This window comes from Oncorhynchus masou, unplaced genomic scaffold, assembly GCF_036934945.1.
Source record: "Oncorhynchus masou masou isolate Uvic2021 unplaced genomic scaffold, UVic_Omas_1.1 unplaced_scaffold_688, whole genome shotgun sequence".
NCBI classification, from domain to species: Eukaryota; Metazoa; Chordata; class Actinopteri; order Salmoniformes; family Salmonidae; genus Oncorhynchus; species Oncorhynchus masou.
In genome coordinates, this window is record NW_027013332.1 from 275,823 (window position 1) to 295,620 (window position 19,798).

At 42.4% G+C, this 19,798-nt stretch overlaps 2 protein-coding genes across 4 annotated transcripts; one reads left to right on the plus strand and one right to left on the minus strand.

The window, feature by feature from the left end:
• Positions 1-2,089: 2,089 nt before the first annotated feature.
• LOC135536961 (CD209 antigen-like protein C) lies at positions 2,090-4,442 on the plus strand. The gene is made up of 7 exons (XM_064963181.1): positions 2,090-2,174; positions 2,233-2,334; positions 2,435-2,647; positions 2,755-2,897; positions 3,179-3,282; positions 3,998-4,113; positions 4,432-4,442. Exons 1-7 carry the CDS (start codon positions 2,090-2,092, stop codon positions 4,440-4,442), a joined length of 774 nt encoding a protein of 257 aa, XP_064819253.1.
• A 4,790-nt stretch (positions 4,443-9,232) lies between these two features.
• Positions 9,233-11,896, minus strand: LOC135536955 (ubiquitin carboxyl-terminal hydrolase 37-like). Of its 3 annotated transcripts, XM_064963174.1 has the most exons (7): positions 11,783-11,896; positions 11,510-11,609; positions 11,301-11,380; positions 10,856-11,106; positions 10,392-10,467; positions 9,420-9,555; positions 9,233-9,350 (listed from the first exon to the last, which is right to left on the minus strand). In XM_064963174.1, the coding sequence occupies exons 1-4, from the start codon at positions 11,893-11,895 to the stop codon at positions 10,935-10,937; spliced, it is 465 nt and encodes a 154-aa protein (XP_064819246.1). In that variant the 5' UTR covers position 11,896; the 3' UTR covers positions 9,233-9,350; positions 9,420-9,555; positions 10,392-10,467; positions 10,856-10,934. The 3 variants fall into 3 exon arrangements, with proteins under 3 accessions (XP_064819246.1, XP_064819247.1, XP_064819245.1); XM_064963175.1 differs by lacking the exon at positions 9,420-9,555; XM_064963173.1 differs by lacking the exon at positions 9,233-9,350 and having other exon boundaries at positions 9,366-9,555.
• Between the last annotated feature and the right edge of the window lie 7,902 nt (positions 11,897-19,798).

A 19,798-nucleotide genomic window follows, 5' to 3' on the forward strand; every position in this document is an offset into this window, starting at 1 on the left:
TAGTACTACATCCACCCAGGTCTCTGTCACCAACACTACAGCTGTACCTGTAGTTAGTACTACATCCACCCAGGTCTCTGTCACCAACACTACAGCTGTACCTGTAGTTAGGACTACATCCATCCAGGTCTCTGTCACCAACACCACAGCTGTACCTGTTGTTAGTACTACATCCACCCAGGTCTCTGTCACCAACACTACAGCTGTACCTGTAGTTAGTACTACATCCACCCAGGTCTCTGTCACCAACACTACAGCTGTACCTGTAGTTAGGACTACATCCATCCAGGTCTCTGTCACCAACACCACAGCTGTACCTGTAGTTAGTACTACATCCACCCAGGTCTCTGTCACCAACACTACAGCTGTACCTGTAGTTAGGACTACATCCAATCAGGTCTCTGTCACCAACACGACAGCTGTACCTGTAGTTAGTACTACATCCACCCAGGTCTCTGTCACCAACACTACAGCTGTACCTGTAGTTAGTACTACATCCCCCCAGGTCTCTGTCACCAACACTACAGCTGTATCTGTAGTTAGTACTACATCCACCCAGGTCTCTGTCACCAACACTACAGCTCTACCTGTAGTTAGTACTACATCCACCCAGGTCTCTGTCACCAACACCACAGCTGTACCTGTTGTTAGTACTACATCCACCCAGGTCTCTGTCACCAACACTTCAGCTGTACCTGTAGTTAGTACTACATCACCCAGGTCTCTGTCACCAACACTACAGCTGTACCTGTAGTTAGTACTACATCCACCCAGGTCTCTGTCACCAACACTACAGCTGTACCTGTTGTTAGTACTACATCCACCCAGGTCTCTGTCACCAACACTACAGCTGTACCTGTAGTTAGTACTACATCCACCCAGGTCTCTGTCACCAACACTACAGCTGTACCTGTAGTTAGTACTACATCCACCCAGGTCTCTGTCACCAACACTACAGCTGTACCTGTAGTTAGTACTACATCCACCCAGGTCTCTGTCACCAACACCACAGCTGTACCTGTTGTTAGTACTACATCCACCCAAGTCTCTGTCACCAACACTACAGCTGTACCTGTCGTTAGTACTACATCCACCCAGGTCTCTGTCACCAACACTTCAGCTGTACCTGTAGTTAGTACTACATCCACCAGAGGGCCACCTTTGACTGTCCCTGTATCGAATGGTCAGTGTGATGTTCTCTCCTCCTGTGGAATAGAGCAGAGCTGTAGAGTTGTATAATAGTTCATGTTGGTAGATGTCATGTGGAACAGTGGAATCTGTGCAGAGAGAGTTGTGTCATTAGATGTAACCAGTATGTATATGTTATGTTGTACTGAAAGACAGGGTGGAGATATGAACTTCTTGTCATAAAACATGTGAAGTGTTTTCATTCTTCTTTCTATTCTATTAAGTCTGTCAAACTGAATCTATGGAGATATTGTCAGAACTTCTATTTTTCATTCTGATTAAATCTTCACAGTCAACATAGATAGGACAAAGACCCTGATATGATCATTGTTGCCATTCACACTCCTTGGCAGATCTAGGATCAGGATCACACAGATCTAGGATCAGCTTTCCTTCCCCCAAACCTAACCTTAACCATTTGTGGTGGAAATGCAAAACCGACCTAAGATCAGCGTCTAGGGACAACTTCCCCCTACACCACCGTTCACAGTGTGAAAGCCATAGTCTCCATGGTCTCCATTTGAAGGCTGGTTGTGCTGTAAACTCAGGATATTTGTAGTTTATATGCCAATTAACAGGATCCCCATTTATTTGAGCACATCCAATATTGGGTCCCTGTCAATTCACACATAATGTGTGTTTTTCACTGATTAGAAACTAAAGCTGGAACAAGTCACATGGTGGCCAATGTTGTGTGGATTTGACAGTTTCCCCTTCACTGTGGTTGACAGTTTAAAAAATAGTGACACTACCATTAGTTACACAGACGCAGGACAGTGCAGGGACAAGACACAGAGTTGAGGTTAGAAGTAGAAGTTACTGTGTTTCACCACAAGTGTTTAATTATGTCAGAGGGAGTCTATAAATCCCAGATGGATTTAATGACGATGAGCCAGATGCAATGAAGAACACAGACATTGATGGAAAATTATATGCCAACGTAAGAGCCTTCAAGTCCAGTACAAGAGATGGAGTTGTTGCTTCAGGTAAGATTCCATATGCAAACGCACACGCACACACTTACTTTAATAATTTGTGATTCAGCACATGTTCAGTGGTGGAAGAGACCCTCTGGAGTTGCTGCAGTGTTTCTGGGGCTGCTGTGTGTTCTCCTACTGGCTGGGATCATAGGCCTGTCTGTCTACTGTAAGTTTACTGTGTTTTTACTGAGACTTAAGTAGCCTACTAAATTATACTTACTCATTAATGGTGTTTTACATGTTTGATGAACTTTTCCCTTTTACAGATGGAGTCACTGATCATCACAACTCAGCACAGATAGACCAGCTTCAGACCAGTTACAACAGCCTGACTAAAGAGAGAGACCAGCTTCAGACAAGTTACAACACCCTGACTAAAGAGAGAGACCAGCTTCAGACCAGTTACAACACCCTGACTAAAGAGAGAGACCAGCTACATTCTGACAGAGTTTTTCTTAGCGGGAGGCTTACCAATCTCAGTGAGTAAACCTACAGTAATAAATTATTATTATTATCATGTGTCTGTATTTTTTCATTAAGTGTACATCGTGATAAGTTGAAGGAAATTCATGTTTTCATCTTGAAGAACAAACCTGTCCTGAAGGCTGGCAGAAGTTTGAATCCAGTTGGTACTTCCTGTCCACTGAGACTAAAACCTGGAATGAGAGCAGAAAGGACTGTCTGGAGAGAGGAGCAGACCTGGTGATCACAAACAGTGACAAGGAACAGGTGAGAGAGAGAGAGAGAGAGAGAGAGAGAGAGAGAGAGAGAGAGAGAGAGAGAGAGAGAGAGAGAGAGAGAGAGAGAGAGAGAGAGAGAGAGAGAGAGAGAGAGAGAGAGAGAGAGAGAGAGAGAGAGAGAGAGAGAGAGAGAGAGAGAGAGAGAGAGAGAGAGAGAGAGAGAGAGAGAGAGAGAGAGAGAGAGAGAGAGAGAGAGAGAGAGAGAGAGAGAGAGATATGGGTGTTCAGTGGGTAGATATGATCAAATATATGTATCTTTCTCAACAACAGGAGTTTCTCTTCAACCTCAACAAGGGAGTCTGGATTGGTCTGACTGACTCTGTTACTGAGGGGACCTGGAGATGGGTGGACAGCACCCCACTGACAAACCCAAGGTAATACACTACTGCTATAATAACACTGACCAACCCAAGGTAATACACTACTGCTATAATAACACTGACCAACTCAAGATAATATATTACTGCTCTAATAACACTGACCAACCCAAGGTAATATACTACTGCTCTAATAACACTGACCAACCCAAGGTAATATACTACTGCTATAATAACACTGACCAACCCAAGATAATATATTACTGCTCTAATAACACTGACCAACTCAAGATAATATATTACTGCTCTAATAACACTGACCAACCCAAGGTAATACACTACTGCTATAATAACACTGACCAACCCAAGATAATACACTACTGCTCTAATAACGGCAGGGTTAGCGTTGGACTAGTAACCAAAAGGTTGCAAGTTCGAATCCCTGAGCTGACCCTGAACAGGCAGTTAACCCACTGTTCCTAGGCTGTAATTGAAAATAAGAATTTGTTCTTAACTGACTTGCCTAGTAAAATGAAGGTAAAATTAAAAAAATTAACACTGACCACAGTGATATCTGACTGTTGTTAACCCTGTAGGTACTGGTATTAACCATGATATCTGACTGTTGTTAACCCTGTAGGTACTGGTATTAACCATGATATCTGACTGTTATTAACCCTGTAGGTACTGGTATTAACCATGATATCTGACTGTTTTTAACCCTGTAGGTACTGGTATTAACCATGATATCTGACTGTTGTTAACCCTGTAGGTACTGGCGTAAACCACAGCCTGATAATGGTGCTGGCAGACTAGAATATGGTGAGGAGGACTGTGTTGAGATACGTAAAGATCAGTGTCCTCTGGAGTCATGGAATGACTTGTCATGTGACAGAAAAATCTACTGGGTTTGTGAGAAAGTTGTTTAACATCACCATGACAACATACTGTAACACATACAGCAGCACACAGTGCACGAAACTTCCTCCTTCATTCTCTCGCTCTCTCTGTGTGTCTCTCTCTCTGTAGCTCTCTCTCTCACAGACATTCTCTCTCTGTCTCAAACCCACACACACAACCTCACACCCACACTGCGTGCACACATGCATGCAAACTTATCTATTGTTGTGTTTATTTGCAGTATTATATTAATACAAGGCCTACTTATTTCATGTTTGTAACTTCCTGTGTTTTATACCTCCTCAGGTTCAACATGAAGTCAGTACATTTGACTTTTCCATACACATAATTTCTAATTCAAATATATTCTACAGATATTTACATGCTCCAATTTAGGCCTGGTGATAACATTCTCAACACCATTACATACACTGTATAGGAGTTGACTGTATCACCAATCAATGAGTGTAGTAGAGATATCAAAGAATGTTACTTAATAATATTTAACAGTCAGTCTTTGTTGTCAATTTACATATAAGCACAATATCAAATGCTCATATTTGACTGTTGTTCTCCTATATGGGTCCCAAAAGATGGAAGTGTAGTGGATATTTTCAGTGGTTCAACTAGATGTCACTCAAAAACTCCTCAACCAATCAGGTTCATTAAGAGAAAGGGTGGCAGGTAGCCTAGCGGTTAAGATCGTTGGGCCAGGAACCGAAAGGTTGTTGGTTCAAATTCCTGAGACGACTATTTGAAAAATCTGTAGATGTGCCCTTGAGCAAGGCACTTAACTCTAATTGCTCCTGTAAGTCGCTCTGGATAAGAGTGTCTGCTAAATGACTAAACTGTAAATGCAGAGGAGAGACATGGGGGTTACTGTTGTCATCTCATCCTCACTGGTTAAAACTACCCACCCTCAATATCCACTAGGAGCAGTTTGTAGTGTCCCATCTATTGTCTGGACATTATAATGACCCATGTTTGTAGTCCTGGACCTCCTGAACATGTTGATGTATATTTGGGAGTAAACAGAGGGTCCAAATCAGCAGAAAGGTGAAAGGAAGGAGGAGTTCTGGAAACTCCCTGAATTATCTTGGGGCTGTTACATATGATATTTAATACATGTTAACAGCTAGTCTTTGTTCTCCACTTCCCCTCTATGATCTATATCTTCCTGGTATGATAGTGTCCTGTCCATCATCACAAATAGCAAGTCAGGTTCCCTGGGCAGGAGGACTGTGTTGAGATATACTCTGTACAAGCTGACCATGTAGAGACATGGAATGATTTATATTGTGCTGCAGAAAATGGTTTAACAATAACCACTGTAACAATCTCACACACACACACACACACACACACATACACTGTTTACTCCCAAATATACATCAACATGTTCAGGAGGTCCAGGACTACAAACATGATAATGATAACTACAATCATTATAATGTCCAGACAATAGATGTGACACTACAGTATGCACACAAGTAAGTAAACTTGTTCTATGTTTTGTATTAGCATAGCCACAACTACCATTTCATCATTTTGATACTTCGCTAGAGTTAACACCTACAACAGTCACACAGACAGAGACACACAGATGACTCAGAGACAGACATGTCACCAGAAGCAGAGACTTAACGTATAGAGGTCTTGCAGTTGACGTACGACGCCTCCTGGTGGCCATGTTGGAAGTCCACCACATTAATTCTCGAAGCAGAGACTTAATGTATAGTAGACCTATATAGAAAGAAAGACCCAGATATTGTTAAAGATGTGTCATAACTGTCCTGTTCGGGTCAGGTACCGTGGACCACACTCCTACAGAGACATCTCTCACACCCGCCAGAGGGGGAGAGATGGAGAGGTATGGAGGTGGCGGATTTTATGAAACCTCACGCCCTTTGTAAATCTTAAGGCAGCAGAGAAAATCCCTTTGTCCTCTTACTGCGGAGGAATGGAATGTATGTTGGGCCTATGGAGAACCTACCTCAGAACAGTAACATGCAATAAGGGGACTTTGGGACAATATGTGTTGTCAGACAAAATGGTGGTAATGACGATAGATGGAATATGAAAATCAATGTCGTTTTTGTTATGTTATTAAAAGTGAAATGATGAGGTTATAACGAAAACATTGCAACTTGAAGAGTTTCCACAATATGTACCTGAAGTTTGCACACTGTACGTTGTGTGGAAAATGTCCAGATCAAATAGAATGTTTCTGAAAAGATTAAATGTGACATTAGTTGTCTAAATAGGATATGTGTAAAATCCAGACTTTGCCTCGTAACTAGTTACGCCCAGAGAACTTGCCAAAAAGACGGAAACACCTCTTTCTGACCTGAGGGTATAAAACATGTGAGTTAAGCATTAACATAACAGACTACGTGACCATGTGCTGCAGCCAATGTCCTATTTGTTGTAACCCCACAACGCAACACGAGGTTGAAGAAGACAAAGGAACCTTTTAACAAATCTATGCTACGGATGAGTAGCTGTGTCTTGAATTCAAGCAAGACCACCCGGTTACCACACTCCAAGGAATCGTGTGTCAACACTGCTTTCATTCCTACTCTACACGGCTGACCATACTCAGAAGACCCCCGTTCAGAACAAGGCGAGGAAACAGGCCACTATGAGAAAGGACCATCAGAGAGACAATCAGAGAGTTACACCCGGTAACCAAAGAAGTGCTGCCATCAGAGAAGGAGGAACTCGGTCCACAAGGAGATGCCAAATCGGAGACCTTTGACACGTAATTACATCATTATATTCTGACCCATGAGAGCGGCAGTTCAGGGCAAGGTTAGGGCTAAACTCAGCATAGTTTACAAATGTACCCAGGTGTGCTTTTCACTTGTGCTCTCTCACTTTCTCACTCTTTTTAAATCCCCATTTTGTATAACATGTGCCATATTGTGTTGGCCAGCGAGGGACATGTTTTATTAAACTACATTCTAACCAATAGACTGTGTGTTTGTGTATCTTATATTATCATTTTAGCTCGTTAGTAAATAAATATTCAACTACATTGGTGTGGCACGGATTATTTTGGGGGACTGAGGTTTGTGCAGATTCCCGGATTATGCAACGTTCAGGATGAGATTGTCGAGGAAATTAATTCATTAGCAACGGTTGTAAAATCAATATTCAGATATTCTTTGAGTTAATCTGGGAAAAAGCAACTCAATAAAACCAAACTTTCCCATGGTGCCCCATGTTGCTGAGGTAATAATTACCTGATTCATTTAATCATTATAAACAGTTAATATTTGAAATTCTTTTTTTTATTCTCTTAAATCTGTCAAACTGAAAATATTTTCAGAACTTCTGCCTTTTCATTCTGAGTAACTCTTCACAGACAACACACTCCGGGGGGAAGTTTCCCCTAGGTACAGATCTAGGATCAGGTCTTTCTCCCCCAATCCTAACCTTAACCATTTGTGGTGGAACTGCAAATCCGACCAAAGAATAATGGTCACGTTGCACAATCCAGATGTGGAAAGCTCCCAAAGATTTACCAGGAAATACTCACAGCTGTAATCGCTGCCAAATGTGCTCCTACAAAGTATTGACTTAGGGGTGTGAATACTTATGTAAAATCTATATTATATTTCATTTTCAAGACAAACATTTCTAAAAATATGGGGTATTTTGTGTAGTTGAGTGAGAGAAAAACATTTAAGCTGCATTTTAAATTCAGTCTGTAATACAACAAAATGTGTAAAAGTCGAGGGGTGTGAATTATTTCTGAAGTCACTGTATTTTAAGATGAATGCTCTAATTGTATGTCTGCTAAATGACTAAAATGGAAATGTAATAGTAATTAATGGTAAATAATGTATTGTGTAACTTTGCAACCTTTCGGTTACTAGTCCAAGCTCTAACCACTGTCTGCCGCCCGAGGGCATGTCTTGGGGTTATAGAGTCATGTTTATTGTAAATAAGAATAGAATACTATGATTAAAGATAATAGCACTAATGGTGAGAGGTTAGTATGCCGCCCCGAGGGCATGTCTTGGGGTTATGATATAAAATGCTAAACTCCCCTATTATTGGTAATGGTGAGAGGTTAGCATGTCTTGGGGGTATGATATAAAATGCTAACCTCCCCTATTATTGGTAATGGTGAGAGGTTAGCATGTCTTGGGGGTATGATATAAAATGCTAACCTTCCCAATTATTGGTAATGGTGAGAGGTTAGCATGTCTTGGGGGTATGATATAAAATCACAGAACCAAGGTCACATCCGTAGCCCAGCATTTTCATGTCTGTATTTATTCAAATACAACTGGGGAGTAACTTCAAAAGATACTCATAGCACCTCTGAATCTTTATGTGACATTCCTCCTCCAGACCTGATTGGGTGTTAGAAGGCTCCATTACAGCTGCTTCCCTTTGTCACGTTTCCTGTTAGGACCGGCCTGAATCTGTTAGGACCGGCCTGAATCCCAGACCATAAATCTTCCTGAGTTAAAGAGTTACAACGGTCAACAGAATCATCTTAAATGGGATTTTCTTACATTTGCTTGTCTTTATTAATATTGCAGGTCTTCCGGTGTGACCATGCTGAATAAGAGGTTAGACACCACAGTGTATTTCACAACAGGAGGATTTCAAACCAAACCAAATAGAAGGGATGTTATATCCTCTAAATAATCACACTCTCTATCCACCACATCTACATGTGTACTACATCTAGTGTGTATACTTTATACATTAGGTGAAGTAGTCAAGACAAGGGCAGGTATTGATGACATAAGCTACTGAAAGAATGTTCATGCTAGTGTTGAAGAGCAGCATGATTGAAGTTGGGCTGAATGCTGCACCTGTTGAGGCAGGTCTGAGGGTGTTGGGGCTGGGTCTTGTTCTGCCCATGTTGAGACTGGGCCTGGTTCTTCCCATGTTGAGGCTGGGCTGGGTGTGTTGATGTTGGGCCCAGTGCTGCCACTGTTATGGCTGGGCTCGGGGTTGTTGATGTTGGGCCAAATGCTACCCCTTTCGAGGCAGGTGTGTGAGGGTTGAGGCTGGGCTGGGGGTTTTGAGACTGGGACTGGTACTACCCCTGTTGAGGCTGGGCTGGGGTTTGAGGCTGGGCCTGGTACTACCCCTGATGAGACAGGTCTGAGTGCTGGTCCAGGTGCTGCCCCTGTTTAGGCTGGGGCTGATGCTGGTGGCCCTGTTAGGCCCTGTGTGCTGGGGCCTCCCGCTCTCTTGCCCTGTAGAGTGAAAGGAACCGTACACATAAATAGCAACACAAGAATATAGATGGTGAGAGTAAGCAGTACCTGAACATATAGAAGAGCATGTAGGCACTCCGGGCTCTGGTCCTCAGCACAGTGGCTTCATTGGACATTGACACCTGGCTGTCGTTACAGCAGAACCAGTTTCCACTGGCATGCAATATGTCACTAATGTAGTGCCCTGTGGAACAAGGAAGACAGACTAGAGGTCAAGGGTCAGGCTATTGTGGGTAATAGAGTGTTTTGTAACAGTTAAACAGTTCATTTGGGAGGTATTTTATCTGTTACATGTGTCAAGTTTTGAAATCAGAGATAAACAAATACATGTCGCATATAATTAGGCATGCCTCTCCATTCTTTTGAATTAAATTGAGCAAACTCTAAACATATTGCAGTGCTTGTTGGGATGACACTTCACTCTGAAGCCTGCAGCCTTGCTCGCTTGGCCGAAATGGCTGTTGGTGGGTCTAATTATCCCCTAAAACAGGGTTCCACAAATGGCGGCCCGCGGGACAAATTTGGTCCCAAGGGTGATTTTATTTGGCCCCCTATGTTTTCTGACCAAATAAAATGTAATTGTTAAAAGACTGTAAAAACACCAGCAAATCAGCTCCAAGTGATTTTCATTTTGGAAATCTGTTTCAAAGTATTCCCACGCACAATAAAGAGATATATGTGGTTGTACACAAATGTAAGCAAGGTTTGAAATTAGTCAAATATTATATATGTTTGGCCTTCCTACGGTATATTTGCAGTCTACAAATTTTAGTAATTTTGTTCCACACCCCTTCCCATCTGGCTAAGAAAAAAAATGGACTCGAGGCTGATTCTAGTTGATGATCCCTGGCCTTCACCCTCAATACTTTTCACTCCCTCAGCTTTGGGATGCTTGTGTATACGGCAGAGACACACGTGAACATGCAAATTGAGATCCAAGGAGAAGGGAGTGATTTGGAATTCAGCTGATGTCATATATATTGTGCATCTGCATGTGTGTGTTTGATGGTATTTACTTACCGGAGTTTGCGGAGCCTCCCAAATGAGAGACGACGCCAGTCAGCTGGTAGTAACCATTCACTGACTGCACTGGCTTCTGCTTTTGTAAGAAAACACATGTGATCATAGGATTCTCATTTCCTCTACAGTCCACCACACTGTCTACAGTCTACTACAGTACTAGTCTACTACAGGAGGTCTACTACATCGTGTACTCCTCATAACTATCTCAGTGTTCTGTCATAACTTATTTTTCACTGCGTTCACTCTCTCTATCTCTCTCTCTCTTCTCACCACTGAGGCTGTCAGCAACACTTTCCCTGGTTCCTGCTTATTTGAATCTGAGGGATCAAATATACATATCAAGAGCTGTGAAAACGTGGTCACTTGTCTGAATTACTCTGGTCTAAAAAAGCAGAACCATTTTGGGAGTGGGTGGTTTGTGTGGTGTTGGAGCAAAATAGTGTTATGGTGCCATGACCTACCTGAACAGCAGAGGGCGCTGTCTTTGGCCTCTCCAGATGGTCTGGAGACTTGGCTGGCGAGGGTCTGGGGGATGGACCCCTAGATGCTGGGGGCCTGGCTGGTGAGGGCCTGTGGGCTGGCACTGTGCAGGTGTGGCACCATGTCCCCACAGAGGGTGGAGAGCCTCAGCTCCGAAGGAAACAAAAGAGGAGCCTCCAGCTTCTCCAACCCCCCAGGTCCTCCAAACCTCTTCAGATGCAGAACCAGCACACTGCCCAGAAACAGAGAGGAAGAGAGATGAACAGACAGACAATGAAACCAGTCAACAACATAACAGATGAGTGAAATGTGTTTGGCGGTGCTCACCTCTAAGTCCTACAACCTGCTCAGGAAGGTAACTACTCCTAAAGGCTCAGGACATTAAACACTGCTAGTACTATGAGAGGTTATAAAGGGACAACTCACAGAGGCAGTGTGTGGAACTGCTCCACCTTTGAGGCGTGGAGGCCTTTACAGCCCTCACATGTGAATTCAACCTTTTCACTCTGGTTAGAAACAAAAGCATTACATATTGAATGATACCACTACAATAATAAGATAACGTATTCTGAGGCAGTGGGCAGCTTGCCCTGGGTGTTAGTCTCTACATGCAGGGCTGAGCCCTAAGTGCTGACTTTGAAAGTGAGTGCCAGGCTGCTCAGCAAGGTGCGCTCAGGGCTGAAGTCCAATGAGAGGTGGTTGTAGTCCTCTCTGGTAGACGACTCGCGCCCACAGCTTCAGAAGCAGGACAAAGAGAAGAAAAATGCACCAAGTCTGTTTCAGGTCTCTACAATGTTTCTGTTATGCCATGTGTTTTGTAATATTAATATATACTGTATATATATATATATATATATATATATATAAAGATCATGTTCTCAGTAGATACATTACAAGCAACCTCTTACCTGGTACATGTGCGCACCGACACAAGTTGGAACTCCAGCTGGGAAACAGGGCAGGTATAGTTCATCCCGAGTGTCTTCAGAATCATGCCCTCCTCCTTCAGCTGGCACAGCATATCGACAAGTAACTCGTGTACGTCCTATGATGAGGAAGAGAAAGAAACACACCAAGATAAAAGCAAATTAAAAAGAGAAAATGAACCCTTGCAAGAAGAGCACTCGTACACAAGAGAGTAGTGCCTCAGTTACCTGTTGCGTGTCCCCCAGATACTTCAAATCGTATCCCGACAAGGAGTACTTGACCTTCCACATGAGGTCTGCTTTTGAGGCCTGTTTTGCCACACTGTCAGGTCGACCCGAACGGTGCACATCAGACAGAGACCTGTAGGGGAGACAGAGAGTAAGTTAGCAGCTGTCTGGATGGTGTCAACCTACTGGCTTACGCCTGAATGAGATGAGTAAATACAAATATGTTTTATCTAGTGGCACCCCATCATTAGAAATGTTTCATTCGATTTGATGCAATTTCACCTTTGAGGACGGACAATGAAGCCAAACAACAAAAAAGTATTGTTTATTCTCCTAAGATATTTGGTTTGGATACTGCTCTCAATTCCAGAGCATTTTAAAAAACTACCAAATTTAATAAGGTAATGTGGAATATTCAGTCAATGAGCATTATGGGTCATGTAGTCATTCTACACTTTCCAAATTGGCCTACAAAATGCCGACATGAAAGTCAGTGTGTCATTGTTGTTCTTCTGGGTTATTAAGATTCCGAAAAACAAAATAAACTGGAAAATAGACCGAAAATACAGTACACAGCAAAGTATGAAGTGGTTAAGGTTAGGATAAGGGAGGATTAGTGAAAGTGCTCTCCTAACCTGCTACGACAATCACTTTCTATCGAAGTGGTATGAAAAGAGTGTCCCTTCTTTAATTTATGACCACAATTAATGGGTGTGTGGGGTGAGTGTCTGCTTTTGAGCCTTCCCTTACCTGAGCAGGTTGGAGAAGGGGGAGGAGCTCCAGAGTTGTTCCTGGTGCAGGATTTCCTTTGAGAATGATGGCAGGACCAGGAGGCACTGTAGGGTGGCGTTAAGGAAGCAAGTGTTGCCAATGTTAGGCAACCTGTGAAGAAGAAGCAGTCATCAGTACACACATAGAGATGAATCATAACCTTCATATCTCTATAAAGTGATGATAATGGCAGGGGATACGGGATACATTATATTTAACACAAAGAAGTGGATGTCCTTTAGACCAAGATTGACATAATTCATGGGTTTATAAATATCTATTAAAACGGACATGCTCGATAGTAAGCCCTATCCCATAGTATATCAGAAACTGATCTCTAAACAATAAAGAACTTATATTCAATGCATTTGCAGTGTGTTGTGGTTTACCCAAGAAGTTCCATGTTGACCAGTGCCACCCGTTCTCCTCTGGCCCCCTGGGTCTCTTCTGGCCCTCTGGTGGCTGAGCTGGTCCTGGGAAGAGTCATGCTTCTGGTGGCTGAGCTGGCCCTGGGAAGAGTCATGCTTCTGGTGGCTGAGCTGGCCCTGGGAAGAGTCATGCTTCTGGTGGCTGAGCTGGTCCTGGGAAGAGTCATCCTTCTGGTGGCTGAGCTGGCCCTGGGAAGAGTCATCCTTCTGGTGGCTGAGACTGGTCTCTGGGGCATTGGACTAGCGTGTTCCTGAAGAGACAGAGGTCTGGAGGAAGGAGAGAAACAGGTCTAACGCCTCCAACACAGATATTATCACTCTACACAGTCTCTCTATTAAATACTGTACTGTACTATAAACACAGCTGAGTAGTTATGCATGTACTGCTGTTCTTATAAATGCAGTGTACCAAGTAGACCAGGCCAATAGGTTAGTACTCTCTTTATCCACTAGATGTAGACAGAAGAGGCTCAAACTACAGTTTCAGGAAAATAACTTTCTGGGACTGTGTTTATCAAGTGTCTCCGAATAGGAGTCTGATCTCGGACCAGTTTTGCATTTTAGATCATAGATCAATGAATCAGATTATTATGGACAGAGAGGACCTGATCCTAGATTAGCACTCATACTGTTGATTAACACTGGCCTTGGTCCGGTAGCACTAAACCCAACTCTCCAATGAGACTCTCGGATGGCACTGTACTTCATGTTTGGATTACCTGACTGTTGTGCCCTCCTGGCTGGTGTCTCCATGACGGTCCAGAGGGTTGGTAGGAGAGGGAGAACAAGGGTGGGACACCACTGGACAGGATTTCACTGGGGAAGGGTTTTTGGCAGGTGACCGGGGTACAGAGGGTTGTTCAGCAGGAGAGCAAGGCTGAGAGGAACATTTAACAGGAGAGGGAGGTGGATGGAGGGAGGAGAGTTGGTCAGAGGGTGAGGGGTCAGAGGTTGCGGAGCCATTCCGTTCAGAACGGTCAGATGGAATTGGAGAGGGGGATGAAGTGCCCCTCTCCTTCTTCTTTCTTGTCTTCTGCTCCACATCAACTGAATTTGCTTTCTGACGTTTTTTCTGTTGACAAGAAAATGTGATAGTGCTAAATACTTCCCCCCAGATCCCCAGCCAATGGAAGAGGGGGGTCATAAGAGTAGGAAGAGGTTGGCCTAAATGGAGAATCATAGGTATCTATCCTAAACCTCAAATAACACAGTATAGACAGGTTACATTGAGTGACATTTGCAATAGCCGAACTTCATGTACATTTCATGTACACTTTTTACGTATTCGTCAATCAGAATGTCATTGTACTTTTACTCTTCCCACTAGGTTTAAGAGAAAAATACTACTCCAGAATGATAGTAGTTGTTAATTGATTAAATGACCCGATTTCATACCTTTTTGCACCAGCAGAAACAAGCCATGTCGATAACCAATGAAGACTGATACATTTCCTCATTAACCCATTGTTCAAATTGGCTTTAAGACCATTGTGATGTCATCAGTCATGTATGACACCACCATTTGGCAACCCAATCTATAACATTTAAAAAAATATTGTTCAATGAACAAATATGTTTTATTGAAGAGCAAAGTTATGCAGTATACATACAATATTGTAGATAACATGCTCCATTGTATTCTTGTTTCTTTTTTTACATTCATTTTTTGTATGTTGTTTCATTAAACGTACGACCACAATAAAGGCATTTTAAGTGCCTTGATCTTCATCTTACAAGTTTTTTGATAGCTTCCATGTTGTAGTTTGGTTATCGGTTTATTTAAATTTAAATGTTTTTTCTCTTATTCACCAGCAGATGGACAAAGGGTTGGTTAAAAGAATGTGAACAGGTGGTAGAGATTTAGCCTAAACCTCAAACAACAATCCAGATTGGTTTGGGACAGTTATCCGTATTCAATCTTGCCCTGAGGGCAGCTCTGTCTCAGGCACATTGTCACGGGATACTAGGAGTGTTGGGTTGGAATCAGGCGCAGAGAGCAGGGTTCAGTATATCGTGAATTTATTCTCCGGCAAACAAACGGTCACGCCAACACACAGGGCGCCCAAACACGGGACAAAACAGTCCGGAGAATACACACATGCGAGCCACACTCCAACAGAGTAACAAAAACAATCCCACACTAAACAAGGGCGGGACAACCTACTATATATCGGGAAGCTAATTAAACTAAAATACACACAGGTGAAACTAATAAGACAAACGAAAAAGGGATCGGTAGCGGCTGGTAGGACGGTGACGACGACCGCCGAGCACCGCCCGAACAGGCAGGGGAGCCAACTTCGGCGGAAGTCGTGACACACATAATGAATGTGATTGGTTCAATTAAAGCTCAATGGTCAGTGGGCAGAGTTTACAGTGCCCAGTGCGTGTTAAATACACTTGCTTGGTGATAAATTGGTGTTGAATGGAAGGCATAACACAAGGTTGCTGGCATGAATTTTGTTTTCTAACCTCACTCCAACCCCTAAACAATACTTCTTACCTAAACTTAACCCAACCCTCGCTAGAGTCCCAGGTCTGTTTAGTGCTGTCTTGCCAACTCCTACCAGCTAGAGTCCCAGGTCTGTTTAGTGCTGTCTTGCCAACTCCTACTAGCTAGAGTCCCAGGTCTGTTTAGTGCTGTCTTGCCAACTCCTACTCGCTAGAGTCCCAGGTCTGTTTAGTGCTGTCTTGCCAACTCCTACTACCTAGAGTCCCAGGTCTGTTTAGTGCTGTCTTGCCAACTCCTACTAGCTAGAGTCCCAGGTCTGTTTAGTGCTGTCTTGCCAACTCCTACCAGCTAGAGTCCCAGGTCTGTTTAGTGCTGTCTTGCCAACTCCTACTCGCTAGAGTCCCAGGTCTGTTTAGTGCTGTCTTGCCAACTCCTACTACCTAGAGTCCCAGGTCTGTTTAGTGCTGTCTTGCCAACTCCTACTAGCTAGAGTCCCAGGTCTGTTTAGTGCTGTCTTGCCAACTCCTACCAGCTAGAGTCCCAGGTCTGTTTAGTGCTGTCTTGCCAACTCCTACCAGCTAGAGTCCCAGGTCTGTTTAGTGCTGTCTTGCCAACTCCTACCAGCTAGAGTCCCAGGTCTGTTTAGTGCTGTCTTGCCAACTCCTACTAGCTAGAGTCCCAGTTCTGTCTAGTGCTGTCTTGCCAACTCCTACTAGCTAGAGTCCCAGGTCTGTTTAGTGCTGTCTTGCCAACTCCTACTAGCTAGAGTCCCAGGTCTGTTTAGTGCTGTCTTACCAACTCCTCCAGTGATTCTTCCTTAAAAAGTTGCATCATATTGCAGCACAACTTGCGGGCTGCCGCAGAATTCTATGGCACATTATTTATTATTTAAGTGTCAGACATTGTTGCCATTAACGCTCGTTAGAGCTAGTTTGACCACCAGAGAGCATCTTTGAGAAGCATTTGACCGTTTTTAATATGAAACTAATCGTTGGATAACAGATCTGCTCTCGGAACTCATTTACACACGTTACTGTGTGTGTTTCGATTCTCTCTCGCACAAACACACACATACACGCTCACCCTCTATAACCACTCTTTATATTTACAGTGGTGATGGACAGCTGGAGGCATTTCGTTGTGAATTCTAAAAACAAGCCAACCTAACTCAGAAATACATTTCACCGGTTGCCATGGTGAATAATCCGATAATAATTGGTTGGACACATGAAAGGAAACAAAGAGTTTACCGGAAACTGAAAATGAAAATACTTGCAGATCAATTCAGATCAACAATTTTCAATAGTAGATCTAATTACATTTAGAGGATTCTAAATTAATATCTAATGGGCTTTTATACAATGATAATGCAGGGATAATAATAAATTAATATATTTGTAGGGGTTGGGCAAATCTGGTTTTAGACTACTTAAGCATTGAATACATTGAAGTTTGCCCATTTTGCTACACTACAATAGGACTCATCTCTGACTGCCTGCAAAATCTACAGTGGTACAATATAAATATATTTTTGAATTACTTTTTAAAAATGTATATGTTTATTAAGTTGTCTTGCTTTTCTCAGAGCAGGACAAAACGGTGCTGAAATAGTTGACCATACGCAAGTAGGCTTTTGCTTCAAATCCTATTGTAACAATTGGATGACATTGGGAGTTTCAGTAAGCAACAATTTGTTGCCTTCACTAGCCTACTTTATTCTTAAAATAACTCCAGCACATAAAAGAGAAAGGAGCCTTAATTAATTAAACAATAAAGTGATTTAATTCACAAATGCATTTGACTGTACTTAATATTGGCCATCAACCAGAAAAACACCATGGTTGAAACATGTTATAGATTATTTTTTTTGTTTGTTTACTATTTGAGAATGTACACATTTATTTAAGCTACTGTGCAGTCTGACAAGTAAACATAGCCCACAGTAGATAGTAAACATGGCAAAGATGCTTAATTCCTTACATACGGGAGAGCAGGCCATGTCAAGACTTTCTCAGTGACCTCAAGTACTCATTAACTCTGTCTTGAATGTTTTTTTCGGGTTGCATCAGTCTTGGTCACAGTATTAATGATGAACACCTGGAGGTTCACTGGTCAGCCACATTTGCCTCGGGATCCATCCCAGTTGGGGCGGCATGTCGTCTAGTGGTTAGAGCGTTGGGCCAGTAACCGGAAGGTTGTTGAATCAAATCCCTGAGCTGACAAGGTAAACATCTGTTGTTCTGCCCCTGAACAAGGCAGTTAACCCACTGTTCCTAGGATATCATTGTAAATAAGAATTTGTTCTTAAATGACTTGCCTAGTTAAATAAAAAATACAGGTATCTGTTTCTGCAAATAATGATTGATACTGATTCATGTGCACCTTCATAAGATGAGCAGAATGGTACTGCTCTGCGTCCCCATCGATTGTGGTGTCCTATGATAGAAATGGTAGATCAATTAAGAATGAAAAGTGACTCCAACACACTTCCGGAGACACCTGAAACCCCACCTCTTCAAGGAATACCTAGAATAGGATAAAGCAATCCTTCTCACCCCCCCCCCCCTTAAATGATTTAGATGCACTATTGTAAAGTGGCTGTTCCACTGATGTCAGAAGGTGAATTCACCAATTTGTAAGTCGCTCTGGATAAGAGCGTCTGCTAAATGACTTAAATGTAAATGTAAAATGTAAATGTAAATTCTGCATAATGAAACATGTTTTAAGAATGTAACAAAACCAACCGCTTTCATGGGAACCATGTGTTTTTACGGAGTGGCCCGTTGTCCAGCCCTTTGGATGGTGATGTTCTAACTGTGATGTCTTATAGTTTTTAACCCTGTAGGTACTGGTATTAATCATGATATCTGACTGTTTTTAACCCTGTAGGTACTGGTATTGACCATGATTGCTGACTGTTATTAACCCTGTAGGTACTGATATTAACCATGATTTCTGACTGTTGTTAACCCTGTAGGTACTGGTATTAACCATGATATCTGACTGTTATTAACCCTGTAATGCTTCCACCTTGTGGTTAAAGTGAGAGATGAACTCACCATAGAGGTGAGTTCAGACTCAGACTCTGTCTCAAGACATTGGATAATACAATCCCAGGGGAGGGACCTTGGGCCATCACATCTAATAGGGTTGAAAGGAGGAGAGGAGATAGAGACAGAGGAGGAAGAAGAAAATTAAGAGAATGAGGAAGACAAATAATTGTTGTGTTAAGATTTAGAGGAGAGTATGTAGTCACACTGTACTCTGTAAAATGTTTCTTCATTATTTTGATTAGAAACATGTCATGTGATTTGCAGTAGGCTTATGCTTAGTCAAAATAAAGTGGGTCCAATTATTAACCTGTGATCATCACTTTAATAATTAGAATAACAAAGTCACAGATCAATAAATAAAGGAACAATGTTCTTTAACAAGGTCTACCAGCTTCCTGATTGAATGTGATTGGATACTTAAAACAGTGTGACCTCGACACACAGAGGGCAGAACAGTGCTGAGATGGCGCACACACACACACACACACACACACACACACACACACACACACACACACACACACACACACACACACACACACACACACACACACACACACACACAACAATGCTAATGAAAGGTGAGAATGACTCACAACCTTCATTGTACAAGGGACAACATGTAGGTTACCAATGACAACACCAAGCACCAGTGGAGCTGAGAACAGGTGAAACAGATCAGAACTTGACAGGAAATAGCTTTTGACTTCTATGATATAGCCTGCAGTAGCCTATATGTGGTGCTCAATGCAGGCATACATTGCAGGACACTTTTAAAACGTTTTACATTATGAAGATATTGACATTAATTCATAATTTTTTATTTGGTCTGTAACATCATGGGCCAAATAGGTGACTGTAAATTGTATTGTATTGTATTATGCCAGACACCACTCTACAAAATAAAATGTGTTATTACCATACAGAGAATTAGATAATGTAGGCTACACCTCTGCCTATAAACGTATTTACATATTCAAACCTGTCTCAAAATACAACATCGCCCCTTTAATTAAGACATCAGCTTTTTACCTGTCTGGCTTTTCAAAGACAGCTTGAAGTGTTG

Bases quoted from the DNA above. Each gene is read 5' to 3' on its own strand.
- LOC135536961 (XM_064963181.1), top strand. From the start codon at position 2,090: ATGAAGAACACAGACATTGATGGAAAATTATATGCCAACGTAAGAGCC. The intron at 2,648-2,754 runs GTGAGTAAACCT...TTCATCTTGAAG, and splicing joins CGGGAGGCTTACCAATCTCA to AACAAACCTGTCCTGAAGGC. The intron at 2,898-3,178 runs GTGAGAGAGAGA...TCTCAACAACAG, and splicing joins CAAACAGTGACAAGGAACAG to GAGTTTCTCTTCAACCTCAA.
- LOC135536955 (XM_064963175.1), bottom strand. From the start codon at position 11,895: ATGCTGTGCCAGCTGAAGGAGGAGGGCATGATTCTGAAGACACTCGGG. The intron at 11,381-11,509 runs GTCAGCACTTAG...GTTTCTAACCAG, and splicing joins GCCTGGCACTCACTTTCAAA to AGTGAAAAGGTTGAATTCAC. The intron at 11,107-11,300 runs GTGAGTTGTCCC...GTTTCTGGGCAG, and splicing joins CAGTTCCACACACTGCCTCT to TGTGCTGGTTCTGCATCTGA.